An 18,853-nucleotide genomic window follows, 5' to 3' on the forward strand; every position below is an offset into this window, starting at 1 on the left:
TCACTCGCGGCATTGGGGCAAGCAGAGCAGAGAGCGAGAGCGTTGACGTTCACTGAGCCCTCTCATTGGCTGCGTCGTTCGCCGACGTCGAGGGTTCAGTGAGTCACAGAATGCGCCAGTTCCACTCATACCGGCATGGTCGCGGCGGAGCTCAACTGAACTGAGAAAGGAACGAATCAGTTCATGAAGTGATTCGGTTCAGTACGTTCACTCAAAAGATTCGTTCTTTCGAACGAATCGTTCGCGAACGACACAACGGTCCACACTCCATTTCAGTAGGCAGCGGTAATGCACACTAGAAGGTGGTCGATTGATTGAGAACAGTCGGTCGGTCGTTTTGGTTGGTGCGTCCTGCTGGTCGTAGCTATTGCCGACAACGGAGGAAGGAAGACAGCTTTGTGAGTCGAGATTGACGGTTGGCAAAAGCTGGACTGTGAATGGGCAGGAGATGGCAGGCGCAAGTGACGGATCAGGAAGTGAGATGGGAGGAATTGAAGCAGATGGCGGGAGGGGAGATGACTGGAATCTGGCAGGGGAAAAAAACAAGAGAAAGCGTAAAAAACAGAAAAAGCAAGCGGATAGAGTCAACTTAGAAGGAACGGATAGTGAGGGAAGTGGTACACCAATAGCAAGTCAGAGTGAGGAATATAAAATTATCATCAAACTTTCTCAAGACGGTGCGTCGTTCGGTGAGTGGAACCCAATTCTGTTGACAAAAGCGATACATAAGTTTATGGGTGAAGTAAAGAATGCCAAAGTGTTGCGGAATGGTTCATTGTTGATATTCTGTAAAAATAGTATGCAACAAGGAAAGGCCATAAGACTGGACAAGATTGATGGTAAAAAAATGCAGTGCTCAATACCTGAGGATAGGAAGAAGTCGACTAGGGGAGTCATTTCAGGTATACCTACGGTTGTGTCAGATGACCAGATTAAAGATAATGTGGTGGGTGCAAAGGTTTTGGAAGCCAGGCGGCTGAAAGCGACCAGAAATGGAGAGAAGTGTGATAGCTTGTCAGTGTTGATTACATTTGATGAGCCCAAGTTGCCGAGCAAAGTTTATATAGGATATATGAGCTATGAGGTGAGACCATATGTTCCGCCACCACTGCGATGCTTTAAATGTCAAAAGTATGGTCATGTAGCAGCAATTTGCAAAGGCAAGCAAAGATGCGGTAGATGTGCAGGTGAGCATGAGTACGGTAAATGTGAAGTAGGGGCTAAGCTAAAATGTTGCAACTGTGGAGGAGAGCATACCTCTGCGTATCGAGGGTGTGAAATGAGCAAAAAAGCGGCTGAGGTACAGAGAGTCAAAAGCTCCCAGGGAATTTCATATGCAGAGGCGGTGAAGAAAGTAAAGCAAGCAGACGCCCCTAAACCAGTGGCAGAAGAAACAACACAGCACAGTGACAGCAGACCTTGTGGAGGATGTGCTAAGCCAGACATAAAGGAGGATATGCTGAGTGTAGGCAAGAATGAATTTGTAATGTTTATGGTTGAGGTGATCAACTGTTCGGCACAAACAAGCAGGAAAACTGAAAAGATTAAGATCATTGTGAGAGCAGCTGAGAAATATCTTGGACTGGAGGGGATAAGCTGGGAAGCAGTAGAGGACATGTTAGCTAGAGAAACACCTAACTCTCAGACATGGGCTGGTGGATCTTCATGTTCTTAATTATTTTACAGTGGAATGCAAGGAGTCTTACCTCTAACGGACAGGAATTTAAAAAATTTGTGTCAAATTTGTCAGACAAACCGCATGTAATATGTATCCAAGAGACATGGTTAAAACCACAATGGGATTTTGTTATGTATGGCTACACTGCAATAAGGAATGATAGGGAAACTGGGAATGGTGGAGGAGTGGCAACATTTGTGAGGAATGGGTTGAGCTATAGTTTAGTCAAGATAGGAAAGGAGCAAGAATCTATTGTAATCAAGGTATGGACAGAAAAGAGTAGCATTACAATAGTAAATTACTATAACCCATGTAATAGACTAAGTACTGATATATTGAATGATGCAAGTGGGCCGACACAAGGGAAGGTAATATGGTTAGGGGACTTTAATGCGCACAGCACATTATGGGGGAGCAATAATACAGATGCAAATGGGTCAATAATAGAGGAGTTTATAGATGATATGGGTTTGGTGTGTATCAATGATGGAAGAGGTACAAGGTATAATAGCTCACAGAATACAGAGAGTGTAATAGATCTAACGCTCACATCCACTATAATTGCAGGTGTTAGTACTTGGGAAGTATTGAATCAGTCAACAGTAGGAAGTGATCATTATCCAATAATGGTCAAGATTGGAATAGAAATACATCAAGAGGGGGGAGCAAGGACACCAAGGTGGAGGTTGGATAAGGCAGATTGGGGTGCATTCCAAAAAATAAGTGAAGGCAGGTGTGTAGAGCTACTGGGAGAGAATATAACAAATATAGAAGAAATGAATGGAAAATTGGTAACGGCAATGATACAGACAGCAGAAGAAACTATTTCAAAGAGTAGAGGAAGCAAGCGGAAAAAGAGTGTGCCATGGTGGGAGGACAATTGTAGCAAAGCAATAAAAATGAGAAATAGAGCATTCAGACAGTTGAAAGTTCACCACACGCTAGACACATTGATACAATACAAAAGAGCACAGGCAGTAGTTCGGAAAACAATAAGATCAGCAAAACGGACATACTGGAGACAATACTGCAATAAAATTGGGAGAGAAACACAGCTGGCAGAAGTGTGGGGAATGATTAGGAAAATGAGCGGCATAAAAAGTAACTTTGAGATACCAGTGATGCATAGCAATAATACAACAGCAATAAGTACTGTAGAAAAGGCAGAACTCCTAGCAAAGACATTTGTGAAGGTTCACAGCTCAGAAAATTTATCTGTTAAAGCTAAGCAGTGTAGAGACAACACCCTTGCACAAAATATAGGAGGTACAGAAAGAAGCATATTGTCAGGAGAAGACCTGGACTTACCGTTTACTCTATTTGAGCTGAGGAGAGCAGTTTTAAACGCACGACAAACTTCACCAGGGAAAGATGGTGTATGCTACAGTATGTTAGCTCATATGACGGATAGTGCACTTGAAGCAGTGTTAAGGCTATTTAATAACATATGGGACACAGGTAAACTCCCGTCGACATGGAAGCAATCAGTTATAGTACCAATATTAAAACCAGGTAAAGACTCATCAAATCCCTCTAGCTATAGACCCATTGCTTTAACATCACATTTAGGGAAAACTATGGAACGGTTGGTGACAGAGAGACTGTCACATTTTCTTGAGAGTAGAAACCTTCTCTCAAACTATCAAAGTGGATTTCGCAGGGGAAGAGGGACAATGGATAGTGTCTTATGTTTAGAGTCAGAAATTAGGAAAGCCCAGACCAACAGAGAAATGGTGGTGGCGGTAATGTTTGATGTTGAGAAAGCATACGATATGTTATGGAAGGAGGGACTACTTATCAAACTCAAAAAATTAGGTGTGAATGGAAAACTGTACAACTGGGTGTTAGATTTTATGGTTGGAAGAACAATAGAAGTGAAAGTGGGTACAGAATATTCTAAAATATATCAAGTTGAGAATGGAATACCACAGGGAAGTGTCTGCAGTCCAATCCTGTTTAATGTCATGATCAATGATATTTTTGAGCAAGTGGAGCGAGGTATAGGGAAGTCATTGTATGCGGATGACGGGGCATTATGGATAAGGGGGCGGAATCTTGCATATATTCAGAAGAAATTGCAGGCAGCAATTAGGACGGTGGAGCAGTGGGCAGATGAATGGGGTTTTAAGTTTTCTATCGCAAAGACGCAAGGGATTTGCTTCTCTAGACGTCACAAAGAGGTTTCCTTGAAAATATATGGTCAAAAAATTGAGCAGGTTAGTGTCGTTAGACTGCTTGGAATGTGGATGGATGAAAAGCTGACTTGGCGGCAGCATATTGACAAAGTGAGGGATAAATGTAAAAGAGTCAACAATCTCTTAAGATGCCTTTCAGGAAGACACTGGGGTGCAACTAGAGCGTCACTGCTGAATATATATCAGGCCATCATGAGAGCAACGCTAGACTATGGGGGCATAGGCTATCTAGCAGCAGCAGACAGCCACCTGAAAAAGCTGGATGTGCAGCAGACACAGGGTCTGAGAATATGCAGTGGGGCATTTAAATCCTCTCCAGTAGCAGCCATACAGGTAGAAATGGGGGAACAACCATTAGGGATCAGGAGACTGAAACTGCTGTTAGCTTACTGGGTCAATCTCCAAGGGCATAGTGTTTCACATCCTGCTAAAGCCATCCTAGAGGACTGTTGGGAGCATAATGAGTCACATTTTATGAGTTTTGGGTGGATAGGAAATGTAAAGGCAGTACAAGCCGGTTTAGGTCATATTCTATTCAGTCCGACAGTCCCATACTCATGTACTCCTCCCTGGTTGTTCATAGAACCGACAATACATTTTGAAATACAGCAACAATTAAAGAAAAGGAATAGGCAGGCCTCTGCGGGAGGGGTAGCCGAAGGCTATTTGGAAAAACATTTCTCAGACAAAACGCTGATTTTTACTGATGGGTCAAAAGACCCTGATACTGGAAGAACAGGAGCTGCAGTTTTCATTCCACAATACAAGATACACATCAAGAAAAGAACCACAGACCATCTATCAGTATTCACAGTTGAGCTTGCAGCTATCATTTTAGGGTTGGAATGGATAGAAGGAAATAACCATAAAAATACACTAATAGCATCAGACAGTTGGGCAGCACTTACAAGCATCAAAACCATGAAGTCATGTAGGCAAGATCTCATTCTCAAAATACATAATCAACTGCACAGAATGAATAAGAGGGGATTAGCTGTTTGCTTCATCTGGGTTCCTGCCCATGTAGGGATAGAAGGGAATGAGGGAGTGGATATTCTGGCCAAACAATCACTCAGATCACACACTGTAGATATGGACATACCGTTATGTAGGGAAGAAGGTAAATCAATAATCAAGAAACATGTGGGTAAAGTGTGGCAAGAATATTGGGACATCCAAGACACGGGAAGACACCTTTACAACATACAGAAACACGTTGGGTTGGGAAGGAGGAGGGGCAGGAGCCGGAGGGAAGAAGCAGTGATCACACGACTTAGGATAGGGCACACAGGACTGAATAGTTCACTACACAGGATAGGAAAACACCCTGATGGCAGATGTGACCAATGTGGGCAGGATGAAAGTGTCCAGCATGTGTTGTTAGAATGTAGAGGGTATGAGGAGGAAAGGAGGACGCTAACAGCAGCGGCAGAGGAATCCAGGATGATATTAAGTGTTGGGAACCTGCTAGGAGCAGAGGCAGAAGCTATGCTCAAGCATCTTATGGCATATCTGATAAACACAGGCCTAATGGAGAGGATTTAAGTTCCCTATTTAGTTGTTTTGTTTCTTTATTTCTTTATTTTATTTTTTATTTTCTTTATTTTTCTTATTATTTATTTAGTTAATTATTATTTGTATTTATTTGGAATCCCAATTTACAGTCCCACACTCCAGTCCAGTAGGTGGCGGTAATGCACCTTTGTTGGTTTGCCAACCGCCAATAAACTCCATAGAAGAAGAAGAAGAAGACACACTAGAAGGTTGCTTGCAACCGCCATTAAACAAAAGAAGAAGAAAAAAAAGTATTTTCATTCTGTCTGACTGGCCTAACAGCTTCGTCATAACACATTTACGTTACGTTGGATTTTCACTTTATATTCGGTTATGTTATCCGGTTCCTGGTCTTTTATTAGATTTATTTAACACACACGAGCATGTACCGTCCCGATCAGCCAGTTGGCGTTCCGCGGCCTTTTGGGGTACCTCAACATCACAACAGCCTGTACAATGCCGGGGCTCCTTGTCTGCCTCCGATACATTTTCCTCCTGCACCGTGTGGAACATTTTCGTCCTCGCCGATGCCGGGCAATCAATTTCTACTCAACAGCCCTCCAGGACCTCATCCAGTCAATGTACGTTCACAACTCGTAAGCTAATGCTAGCAGCATAAGGCTGTAGAGCGGGGCTTTTTCTACTCAATTGTTTAGAGTAAATAGTTCCAAAAATCTTAGGACTTTGTAGCTGGTCTTCTTTTTTGTTTTTACTGAGCTTCTAAAGGTACATGGATGTTTTGCGAGAAAAGTATTGCAAGATCTCGCAAAACATTTTTTTCCCTCCATGTCCCTTTAGGGGCTCTGTAGTTTTTTACAGATCTATGTTGTGTTTTTTAATTCACCAATTGACTAACATAGTCTGTCATATGAAAATGCAGTGGTACCTCAACTTACCTCCACGACCAAGATCATTTAAAACAATCCTATGTCAAATCAGACCTGTGCATTGAAATAAATTTAATCCGTACTTGGTCCTCCCAAAACACCACCATTTTAATACGCATACGAATGTAGTATGTTTTTTCAAAAGAAAAACGAACTTTTAGGAAATAAATGTTGTTTGAAAAACTTTACAATAACATGCACTACAAACAACTGCAGTAGATGTATGAACTAATGTAATGTTGGTTATATTGTAAAAATATTGTTCAGTTTTTAACTTGCAAAGCAGACTTTAGTAGGTGTCTTCTAAAGTTAAAGTCCCAACGATAGTCACACACTTTGTGTGGTGAAATTATCTTTTGCATTTGACCCATCCCCATGTTCACCCCCTGGGAGGAGAGCAGTGAGCAGCAGTGGTGGCCGCACTCGGGAATCATTTTGGTGATTTAACCCCCATTTCCAACCCTTGATGCTGAGTGCCAAGCAGGGAGGCAATGGGTCCCATTTTTATCGTCTTTAGTATGACTCAGGGTTTGAACTCACAACCTTAGGGCGGACACTAACCACAAGGCCACTGAGCAGGTCTACAGGTGCTTCTCTCTCATGTAGCAATAGGAACTAGGAAAGTGTTCTGTATGTTGCACACCGATGTCTATGAGTGACGAACCGGAGAGGTCAGAGTTGACAGAAAGCGATATGTATGTTTGTGTACCAAAGGTAATGCTCGACTGTCCAGTTTTTTGAGTCAGGATACACCACAAACTGTAACGCGTCAAACAAAGCAGCGGCAGCAGCTCCATATTTTTATGGATACATGTACGTCTTTTGAACTTTTGTTGCTGCATGCTGCAGAGACTGGCTGCAGCTTGTGTATTGCGAACTGACAGTGTCGGGCTGACTTACCAGGTCGGCTACCGGGTAGAACATGTTTTTTAATCATTTATTTCTCTGTTTCTGTCCGCTTCTTCTCCTTCGCACTGTCTGTCTCAGTTCGGTGGTTGGAGGGCAGAATTGAGTACATATCTGGCTGTGGTCTGTGGACAAGTACTACCTCACCTGGTGACGGGGAGGCTCGTAACTCAATTTATGGCCGCAACTTATAGCATTAAACAAAGCTTGTATCTTGAAATACTCGTAATTTGATGTACTACTGTAGATGTACATTTGTGCAAGTCGACAATCCTCAATATGACAAGATTTAAAGGCTTTTTTGGGGGTGATTGTTGCGACCTCAAATGCCTGAATTTGTGGCAGTTTTTTCAAAAATTGTGAAGCTTATTTTTTTGATAACATTGCGATAGCATATAAAATTACCAATTGGTTATCAATGTTAAACTGTGACTTAATATCAATCAATCAATCAATCGATGTTTATTTATATAGCCCTAAATCACAAGTGTTTTAAAGGGATGCACAAGCCACAACGACATCCTCGGTACAGAACCCACATGAGGGCAAGGAAAAACTCACCCCAGTGGGACGTCGATGTGAATGACTATGAGAAACCTTGGAGAGGACCGCATATGTGGGTAACCCCCCCCCCCTCTATGGGAGACCGAAAGCAATGGATGTCGAGTGGGTCTGACATAATATTGTGAAAGTCCAGTCCATAGTGGATCCAACATATCAGCGAAAGTCCGGTCCATAGTGGATCCAACATAATAGTGAGAGTCTAGTCCATAGTGGGGCCAGCAGGGCAGAGATGTCCCCGACCGATGCACAGGCGAGCGGTCCACCCCGGGTCCCGGCTCTGGACAGCCAGCACTTCATCAATGGCCACCGGACCTGTGTAACTCCCCCTCCACAAGGGATAGGGGAGCAGAGGAGAAAAGAAAAGAAACGGCAGATCAACTGGTCTAAAAAGGGGGTATATCTCAAATTTAGAGCTGCTGCGATTTGTCGATTTAGTCGACGTCACCAACAATTTAAATACGTTGACGTCATGTACCTTGCGTCGAGAAAAGATGGCCGCACACGGCGAAAAAGATGCCACTGTGTTCCAAACGATCACCCACTGATATTGTTACGATACCTTCATGTGTTGTCCCGCTGATTATAATTGTGATTATAAATATAAAAGCAAAATCGTTGAGTGATCTTAAATGATTTAAAGTATTAGTATCAGTCATTAAATAATTAACTTCCCATAAACTAAGGTGATTTTATGGTTCATTTTTTAGATCATATAGTGAATTGCCCTCACCATAAATGAATAATACAATTTACATTTAATACATGTTATCGTATCAGCTGATCTCACTTATAGATACTCGCTATAGGAATTGGCAGCATAAAACCCTGATCAGAACACCCTGAGATGACACCGTAGAAAATGAGCCTTTTGAAGTGCTCTGTTAACTTCAAAGTAAAACTAACTTTTCAGACCAGCACACTGTAATGCACAAACACTTAAAAAGGCATCAAGGGCGATTCTCCAGGAAAGCAGAGGAAGTAAAACGACTCTTTAAAGTCATTTTCTTTTGTATTCCGTCCAAACATGCATTTAAATATTATGCATACAAGAATACTGTCGGTGTATTTTTAAGGAGTTCATAAAAATAGTTGCACTACTACACTAAAAAAAACAGTTTGTTACAAAAATAAATTAAATCTACATTTTAATCGAATAATAATCGATAAATTAATCGATTCAGGGAATAAAGGTTTGGTGCAGCCCAAGACAAATCAGGGCTCGCCGATAAAACGATAAAGATGTATATTTTGAAATAAGTTTTCCTAGTATAGTAAAATAGTATATATTATATATAATAGTATATATAATAGTAAAAAAATATATATTTTGATAATATTAATTAAAGGAGTAAGACTAGCCTGCTAAAGACAACTGCAGCAACATTAACACTCAGCACCATGCAGCACAGTGGTCATATGTGGCCAAAGTGAAAAAGAGGTCCCACTCTGTCACGAGACCTGGCCAAGGGAAATGTGTGATGTTAGCAGCTTTTCATAATGGTGATAAGACAAATTATATCCAACAAAAAGTGTTAAATGTTCATAATAGCGTAGACATGTCAGAAGTGAGTTTATATTTGTATAAGTATGTGTGTTGTCTTGTTTTTTTTATTTTGCGTATTATGCATCTATCTATTACACGATCTATGGAGAAATGTCGGCACCTCGGAATGTGTTTTGCTCAACATACTGTAAATCATTTGTGCATCAATATAGTGGTATATTACATATACAATGATGATATCCTATTCAAAATCAGAATGTTGTGTTAATCGCACGCACTTGTGCTGCTGGACCAAATGAAACAAACAGTCGGAAGTAAATAATGTCAAGTTTTGTCGCTAAATAAGGTCTAAAACGTGAGATAATGTTGCACATTGTACTATGCAAATTTGCGTCTCTGGAAATGCGTCTGATTTTGAGTAGCTCGCCAAAAGGTCGAAGCATAATTGCTGAAATGCTCAGTATTTGTATAATTGTTCAATCGGACATTCTGTCTCTTATCTATACCTTCCTGTTTCAGTCAAAATAGCTCTAATAGGGATGAATGTTGGTGACTAGAGATGTCTGATAATGGCTTTTTTGCCGATATTCCGATATTGTCCAACTCTTAATTACCGATTCCGATATCAACCGATACCGATATATACAGTCGTGGAATTAACACATTATTATGCCTGATTTTGTGATGCCCCGCTGGATGCATTAAACCAGGGGTCACCAACCTTTTTGAAACCAAGAGCTAATTCTTGGGTACTGATTAATGCGAAGGGCTACCAGTTTGATACACACTTAAATAAATTGCCAGAAATAGCCAATTTGCTCAATTTACCTTTAACCCTATGTTATTATTAATAATTAATGATATTTACACTTAATTGGACGGTTTAAAAGAGGAGAAAACACGAAAAAAATGATAATTAAATTTTTAAACATAGTTTATCTTCAATTTCGACTCTTTAAAATTCAAAATTCAACCGAAAAAAAGAAGAGGAAAACTAGCTAATTCGAATCTTTTTGAAAAAATTAAAAAATATATTTATGGAACATCATTAGTAATTTTTCCTGATTAAGATTAATTTTAGAATTTTGATGACATGTTTTAAATAGGTTAAAATCCAATCTACACTTTGTTAGAATATATAACAAATTGGACCAAGCTATATTTCTAACAAAGACAAATCATTATTTCTTCTAGATTTTCCAGAACAAAAAATTTAAACGAAATTCAAAAGACTTTGAAATAAGATTTAAATTTGATTCTATAGATTTTCTAGATTTGCCAGAATAATTTTTTTTTAAAATTTAATCATAAGTTTGAAGAAATATTTCACAAATATTCTTCGTCGAAAAAACAGAAGCTAAAATGAAGAATTAAATTAAAATGTATTTATTATTCTTTACAATAAAACAAATAAATGTACTTGAACATTGATTTAAATTGTCAGGAAAGAAGAGGAAGGAATTTAAAAGGTAAAAAGGTATATGTGTTTAAAAATCCTAAAATTATTTTTAAGGTTGTATTTTTTCTCTAAAATTGTCTTTCTGAAAGTTATAAGAAGCAAAGTAAAAAAAATAATGAATTTATTTAAACAAGTGAAGACCAAGTCTTTGAAATATTTTCTTGGATTTTCAAATTCTATTTGAGTTTTGTCTCTCTTAGAATTAAAAATGTCAGGCAAAGCGAGACCAGCTTGCTAGTAAATAAATACAATTTAAAAAATAGAGGCAGCTCACTGGTAAGTGCTGCTATTTGAGCTATTTTTAGAACAGGCCAGCAGGCTACTCATCTGGTCTTTACGGGCTACCTGGTGCCCGCGGGCACCGCGTTGGTGACCCCTGCATTAAACAATGTAACAAGGTTTTCCAAAATAAATCAACTCAAGTTATGGAAAAAAAATGCCAACATGGCACTGCCATATTTATTATTGAAGTCACAAAGTGCATTATTTTTTTGAACATGCCTCAAAACAGCAGCTTGGAATTTGGGACATGCTCTCCCTGAGAGAGCATGAGGAGGTTGAGGTGGACAGGGTTGAGGTGGGGGGTTAGGAGGTAGCGGGGGGTGTATATTGTAGCGTCCCGGAAGAGTTAGTGTTGCAAGGGGTTCTGGGTATTTGTTCTGTTGTGTTTATGTTGTGTTACGGTGCGGATGTTCTCCCGAAATGTGTTTGTCATTCTTGTTTGGTGTGGGTTCACAGTGTGGCGCATATTTCTAACAGTGTTAAAGTTGCTTATACGGCCACCCTCAGTGTGACCTGTATGGCTGTTGACCAAGTATGCATTGTGTGTGTGAAAAGCTGTAGATATTATGTGATTGGGCCGGCACGCAAAGGCAGTCCTTTTAAGGTTTATTGGCGCTCTGTACTTCTCCCTAAGTCTGTGTACCACTCCGTACAGCGGCGTTTTGAAAAGTCATACATTTTACTTTTTGAAACCGATACAGATAATTTCCAATATTAGATTTTAATGCATTTATCGGCCGATAATATCGGCAGTCCGATATTATCTGACATTTCTATTGGAGAACCTCCTCTACATGATAAGACTACTCTGCTATTTTGAAGGACCTACTGCTAAAAACCTGAATCAAAGATTCAAAGACATATTGAATACAGTCAAGATAACAGGGTTAGCAGTGACCAAGTGTGAAAAGTCAAGCTCTTTAAAAAAATTATTGTAATTTTGTCCCGTGCGTGGAAAGACAATAGTGGCTAATACCTGCTTAAAATAAATACATTTTATTTTTGCTATATGCCATATGCTATAAAAGCTGTGGGCTGAAAATGGACACGCTCTATGGGCCGCAATGCGCCACGTTAAGTTACATTAAGGGGAAACCCTGAATACAAATCACAATAGTATTTTTTCTCAAAATTATATACACACTCATATGTCACTTGTCTTTTTTCCTATATTTTATAAAACATATACTGTATTTTATATATAAAAATTACAAGACAATTGAAAAACAAAACAAAAAAATATTGTTAGTGCCAGCCAGCCTTTCTTTTCAACCGTGAATACCAAATTCATGTTGACGCATATGAATTTAGAGATGGCATCTGTAATTTCTCTTTGTCTGCAGGATTGCTTGTCATAAACTCAACTCAGTTAGGCTTGTTTGGTGTATTTTTCTTTTCATCACCTCGTGGTTTTGAGGTAATGGGAGTATTTTGTCACATTTTGACACTGTATGTGTTGTTCTTCATGCCATGTCTTCAAGTGATAAAAAAATAATAGACGTCTTCAAGTCTCTCAGAACTTGTTGGCGACATGTTTTAAAGATTACCCTTCCTCTGTTTGATGTTTTAAATCTTTCCTCATTTCGGCACCAATACCTCTTCGGGTTTTGTTGTTTTATCTTCCATTGTGGTCTCCGCTTTTGCAGTGCTGTTTACATCCGTACTCCTGCCTGCTCTAGCCCTAAAGTTCTGTCAAGTGATTTAAAAATGCTACCAGAAAGTAGCATTGTTGCTGCAGTTACATTTGCCGCAGCCCAGACGTAAAATTACTATATAAAAAATAAAGAATTACTTTTACATTGCCCAATAGACATTTTATGATGCATTCATACTGTAACGACTTGCTGGTGGTAATGCTTCATGTTCCTGTGGTTTTCATTTGATGTTCATTTTTCCCCATGGTTGCAAACACACCATCTGTGCCTGAAACCAGATTGGCGGAGAATGAGTAAGTGTTGTTTTGTGTCTCAGAAAGCACAGAGACGAAAGTGTTTGTACGGAGGTAAAAACTGTTGGATTTGGGCCGGTTGTTGTTATACGATTGACAATAAAAGTAAAAAAAAATGTCTTTTTGTGACTTCTTCTGGAGCCTACAATACATTGTGTTACTTTAATTAGTTTTCATGTAAAAAAAAAAAAAGAATTAATTTTCAAGGTGTGGCGGCTAGGATTTCTGCGCCTTGTTTAGTGACATAAGGTTACATACTGTATTGTAATATCGCACTGCACTACTTAAGTTTCTTGTTGGCACTATTGCGAGTCATGAGTACTGCTATCCGAAGGCTGCACTGTATTTGTTTACTGAGTAGAGGCATGTTGTGTGAGAAATCGGTACACTTCTACACTGAACCAAATGTTCCGCATCAAAAACTCCCATTACGAATGAAAGTACCATTTTCTCTTAATTTTACATGGTAATTGATATAGTATAAACATTGCTTAAGTATCACCATTCATGCATTGTGAATATTCTCAGCCCCACTGTAGCAGCTTCCCCATGGACCCTAATACAGCGATTTCTGCAGGAGGCAGCCAGCCGCTTGCCTCTCCAGCGCCATGGAATCTCCCTCCTGCCAAACATCGACCAGACAACAGGTATGTGTTAATACGCGTTTGATTTAAGTCCAATTTGGAACATTCTTAATGATATTCTTCTTGATTTTGCTGTTGATTGGTTGCATCTTTTCAGTGACCATGCTGGTGAAGAGTTCTTGAGATGTATTGCCCAAAATAAACCTTTTCCCGACTACCTTAAAGGAAACATGGCCTGCAACCTGGCGGATGCGTTAAAGTCGGCAAATGTCCTAAAAGAGGCTGTCAAATCAGATCGTGTTTATCAGAAGCATTTGACCAGAAGCAAAAGTCGGAGCAGAAGTCGAAGCCATGGCCGTAGCCGTGGAAGATCTCGATGCAAGAGTCGTGGACGAAGCCGAAGCAAAGGAAGGAGTAAAAGTTGTGTTCGTGGTAAAAGTCGTGCAAGAAGCAAAAGCAGAGTTCGAAGCCGAAGCCGAAGCAAGAAAAATCGCACAAGGAGCAAAAGCAGACATAGGCGTTCGACATCACAAAGTAGCAGTAGCAGCAAGAGACAGCATGGCAAAGACAACAAACAGGAAAGGAGTCCCAAGCACAGCAATGGTGGTGCTAGTTGTAGTAGTAGTCTCCAAAGCAATAGTTTGTTGGACGGACTAAAACTGGTCATGAACAACAAAGACCTGGAAGAGCGGCTGCCCACTCTCAAAGATGCAGTCCTCACAATTCAGGTACATACTGTCTTTCTTTTGTTTATTTTACATTTGTAGTTTCATCTGTTATACAGGCCACACCCAGAGTCACATGCTTTTTCACTATGTATGCCTATACAATGCTACCATGCTTTTACCTACTAATCCTTTCCAAACAAAACCGAATCATGAGAAATCCGAAGCAAGTTTTCCCATCATAAATATTGAAAAAAAAATAAAGACCTCAAAATATATTATAAAAAATGTTTATAGTATTTCATGCAAAAAGCAATGTGCAATGCATAGAAATGATGAATGAACTGTATACATGAACATTTAACATCGCTTTAACCGTTATTGAAGACTCCTGGCGATCAGGGGACACAGCTAGATATGGATGGTACGTTCTAGGGTTGTCCAGATAGCAATATTTTGGTACCGGTGGTACTTTTAGATACTTTTCAAAATAAAGAGGACCTTAAAAAAATGTAATTTTTGGCTTAATTTTAACAAAACAATCTTGCGATACATTAAACATATGGTTGTTATTGCGCTCAAAGAATAATTTAAGAAAGATTAAAATAAAAATTAAAAAGCATTAAACACTTTGGGCTTTTCTTGTTGCACTAAAAGAACAATTTACAAGTGCCGTATTTTTCGGATCATAAATCGCATTTTTTTTCATAGTTTGGCCGTGGGTGCGACATATACTCCGGAGCGACTTATGTGTGAAAATATTAACACATTACCATAAAATATCAAATCAAAATATTTATCTAATTCACGGAAGAGACGAAGCAAATGTCAGCAATCGTCACACACACGTCAACCAATAAGAATTTGGTGGGGGAGGGTCATTGCAGAAGTGCATTGTGGATCATGGAATGCTAACTGCTATATGCTATATGCTGCCGTAGCTATTAAAATGGATAATTTAAAAAAAACTGAGAAGGGCCGAACAAAAATGGCACCGAAAAGGAAATCATATACTGCAGATTACAAGCTGAACGTAGTGAAATATGCAGCAGAAAACGGCGATCGAGCAGCAGAAAGAAAGGACGCTAGCGGCGCATACCAGGAGCGACAACGAGGAAGAAGATTTCATCGGATTTAGCGATCAGGAGTGACAGATTGTTTGGTAAACGTATGGCATGTTCTATATGTTATAGTTATTTGAATGACTCTTACCATAATATGTTACGTTAACATACCAGGCACATTCTCAGTTGGTTATTTATGCGTTTTTATAACGTACACTTATTCAGCCTGTTGTTCACCATTCTTTATTTATTTTAAATTGCCTTTCAAATGTCTATTTGTCACATAAATTTCAAATAAATTTCCCCCAAAAATGTGACTTATACTCGAGTGCGACGTATATATGTTTTTTTCCTTCTTTATTATGCATTTTCGGCCGGTGCGATGTATACTCTGGAGCGATTTATAATCGGAAAAATACGGTGTATATATTACATATAGCCTGCCATAATCTATCATTAGGTTAGAAAAGAATATGAAGCTTTACTGACATTATATTAAATGCTTCATGGTTGCCACTCTTGGTCTGTGCATTAGGAAAAATACAATCATTAGTAAATACTAAAAACAATACTATGGCTGATACTACACAGATAAGACATGTAATAGGTAAAACACACATTTTTAAAATTAAAACACAAATTGTATGAATTTGTTACAAAATTCAGTCATTTCACTTTCTTTAGTTTGCGCTACATGGGCGGTTTTAACTGCTAATATTTGGCTACAAGCCACAGCTGTGTGCCTGTCTACATATCTGTATGGGCACAACAGGGGAGATAAAACTCATTTTGCAAGTCTTGATTGTTATTTAAATGTTTACCCAAGTTTGAAGCGCAAGTGGTAATACGGTCTTTCCACCTTTGGCGAGGCATGTTTTGAAGCATAGCTTTCAGCGTGGCGCTTCCGTGTTAAAAGGGTCACCTTGATCGATAGTTTTGAAGCCCAAATACCTCCATCTATATTGCGCTTCACGCACCCTCTTTATTAACCAGAACAATTGCCTATATTTGCCATTTTTCTTCTCCATGCTGTTTCTTCTTGTGCTCTCTGTGAGTGTGCGTGTGCTGATACACTAAGCATGCTCCTCAGCTCTGTACGTCTTCGCCGCACGACAGCATGCGGATGAAAAAAAAGCACTGGTGTTTTTCAACAGCAGTATAGTACCGTTTTCAATTCATTACTACTGCGGTATTTTATTAGTACCGGTATACCATACAACTTTAGTACGTTCACAATTGAATCGGTGCAGTACCAATTCCCGGTACCTGGAATTCAATAACGGAACGCTACTGTACCAATTTACATATATATACATATACATATATATGTTTATGTGTGTGTGTATATATATATATATATATATATATATATATATACGGCAGCACGGTGGCGCAGGGGTTAGTGCATGTGCCTCACAATACGAAGGTCCTGAGTAGTCCTGAGTTATATATATATATATCAATTAATCAATCAATCGATGTTTATTTATATAGCCCTAAATCACAAGTGTCTCAAAGGGCTGTACAAGCCACAACGACATCCTCGGTACAGAGCCCACATACGGGCAAGGAAAACTCACCCCAGTGGGACGTCAATGTGAATGACTATGAGAAACCTTGGAGAGGACCGCATATGTGGGTAACCCCCCCCCCCCCCCCCCTAGGGGAGACCGAAAGCAATGGATGTCGAGTGGGTCTGACATAATATTGTGAAAGTCCAACACATCAGCGAAAGTCCAGTCCATAGTGGGGCCAGCAGGAACCATCCCGAGCGGAGACGGGTCAGCAGCGTAGAGATGTCCCCATCCGATGGACAGGCTAGCGGTCCACCCCGGGTTGGGAGCAGAGTAGAAAAGAAAAGAAAAGAAACGGCAGATCAACTGGTCTAAAAAGGGAGTCTATTTAAAGGCTAGAGTATACAAATGAGTTTTAAGATGAGACTTAAATGCTTCTACTGAGGTAGCATCTCTAACTTTTACCGGGAGGGCATTCCATAGTATTGGAGCCCGAATAGAAAACGCTCTATAGCCCGCAGACTTTTTTTGGGCTCTGGGAATCACTAAGAAGCCGGAGTTCTTTGAACGCAGATTTCTTGCCGGGACATATGGTACAATACAATCGGCAAGATAGGCAGGAGCTTGACCGTGTAGTATTTTATACGTAAGTAGTAAAACCTTAAAGTCGCATCTTAGGTGCACAGGAAGCCAGTGCAAGTGAGCCAGTATAGGCGTAATATGATCAAACTTTCTTGTTTTTGTCAAAAGTCTAGCAGCCGCATTTTGTACCATCTGTAATCTTTTAATGCTAGACATAGGGAGGCCCGAAAATAAAACGTTACAGTAATCGAGACGAGATGTAACGAACGCATGGATAATGATCCCAGCATCGCTTATGGACAAAATGGAACGAATTTTAGCGATATTACGGAGATGAAAGAAGGCCGTTTTAGTAACACTCTTAATGTGTGACTCAAACGAAAGAGTTGGGTCGAAGATAATACCCAGATTCTTTACTGCGTCACCTTGTTTAATTGTTTGGTTGTCAAATGTTAAGGTGGTATTATTAAATAGATGTCGGTGTTGAGCAGGACCGATAATCAGCATTTCCGTTTTCTTAGCGTTGAGTTGCAAAAAGTTAGCGGACATCCATTGTTTAATTTCATTAAGACACGCCTCCAGCTGACTACAATCCAGCGTGTTGGTCAGCTTTATGGGCATGTAGAGTTGAGTGTCATCAGCATAACAGTGAAAGCTAACACCGTACTTGCGTATGATGTCACCTAGCGGCAGCATGTAAATACTAAAGAGTGCAGGGCCAAGAACCGAACCCTGGGGAACTCCGCACGTTACCTTAACATAGTCCGAGGTCACATTGTTATGGGAGACACACTGCATCCTGTCAGTAAGATAAGAGTTAAACCAAGACAACGCTAAGTCTGACATCCCAATACGCGTTTTGATACGCTCTAATAAAATATTATGATCAACAGTATCGAAAGCGGCGCTAAGATCAAGAAGCAGCAACATAGATGACGCATCAGAATCCATCGTTAGCAATAGATCATTAGTCATTTTTGCGAGGGCTGTCTCCGTAGAGTGATTTGCCCTGAAACCGGATTGAAAAGGTTCACAGAGATTGTTAGACGCTAAGTGTTCATTTAGCTGCTGTGCGACAATTTTTTCGAGGATTTTCGAGATAAATGGAAGGTGGGACACCGGCCGGTAGTTTACCATGAGGTCGGGATCGAGGTTAGGTCTTTTGTATAGAGGATGAATAACCGCTTTTTTTAATGCTAGGGGAACAGTGCCAGAGGAAAGTGATAAGTTTATAATATTTAACACTGATGGACCCAATAATACAAAAAGCTCCTTGATAAGTTTCCCAGGAATTGGGTCAAGTAAACATGTTGTTTGTTTTGTCCCATTTACACATTTTAACAATTCCTCCAATGTTATTTCATCAAAGAGAGAGAAACTATTTTGGAGGGCAGTGTCCGTCGTATATACAGTCGTATCTGTGTTACTAGAACCCAGTTGTAGCTGAGATGCATTGTCTTTAATCTC

At 39.8% G+C, this 18,853-nt stretch overlaps 1 protein-coding gene across 1 annotated transcript in view; it reads left to right on the forward strand.

Moving 5' to 3' along the window:
• The first annotated feature begins 549 nt into the window (after positions 1–549).
• si:ch211-195b21.5 (uncharacterized) overlaps positions 550–18,853 on the forward strand; it is a 32,282-nt gene continuing 13,978 nt past the window's right edge. Inside the window, exons 1-4 of the mRNA XM_062058970.1 lie at positions 550–689; positions 5,538–6,008; positions 13,506–13,624; positions 13,719–14,289. Coding sequence (XP_061914954.1) covers positions 5,811–6,008; positions 13,506–13,624; positions 13,719–14,289 — 888 coding nt within the window. The 5' untranslated portion in view covers positions 550–689; positions 5,538–5,810. The remainder of the gene's footprint in view (positions 690–5,537; positions 6,009–13,505; positions 13,625–13,718; positions 14,290–18,853) is intronic.

This window comes from Entelurus aequoreus, linkage group LG09 (genome assembly GCF_033978785.1).
Source record: "Entelurus aequoreus isolate RoL-2023_Sb linkage group LG09, RoL_Eaeq_v1.1, whole genome shotgun sequence".
NCBI lineage: Eukaryota > Metazoa > Chordata > Actinopteri > Syngnathiformes > Syngnathidae > Entelurus > Entelurus aequoreus.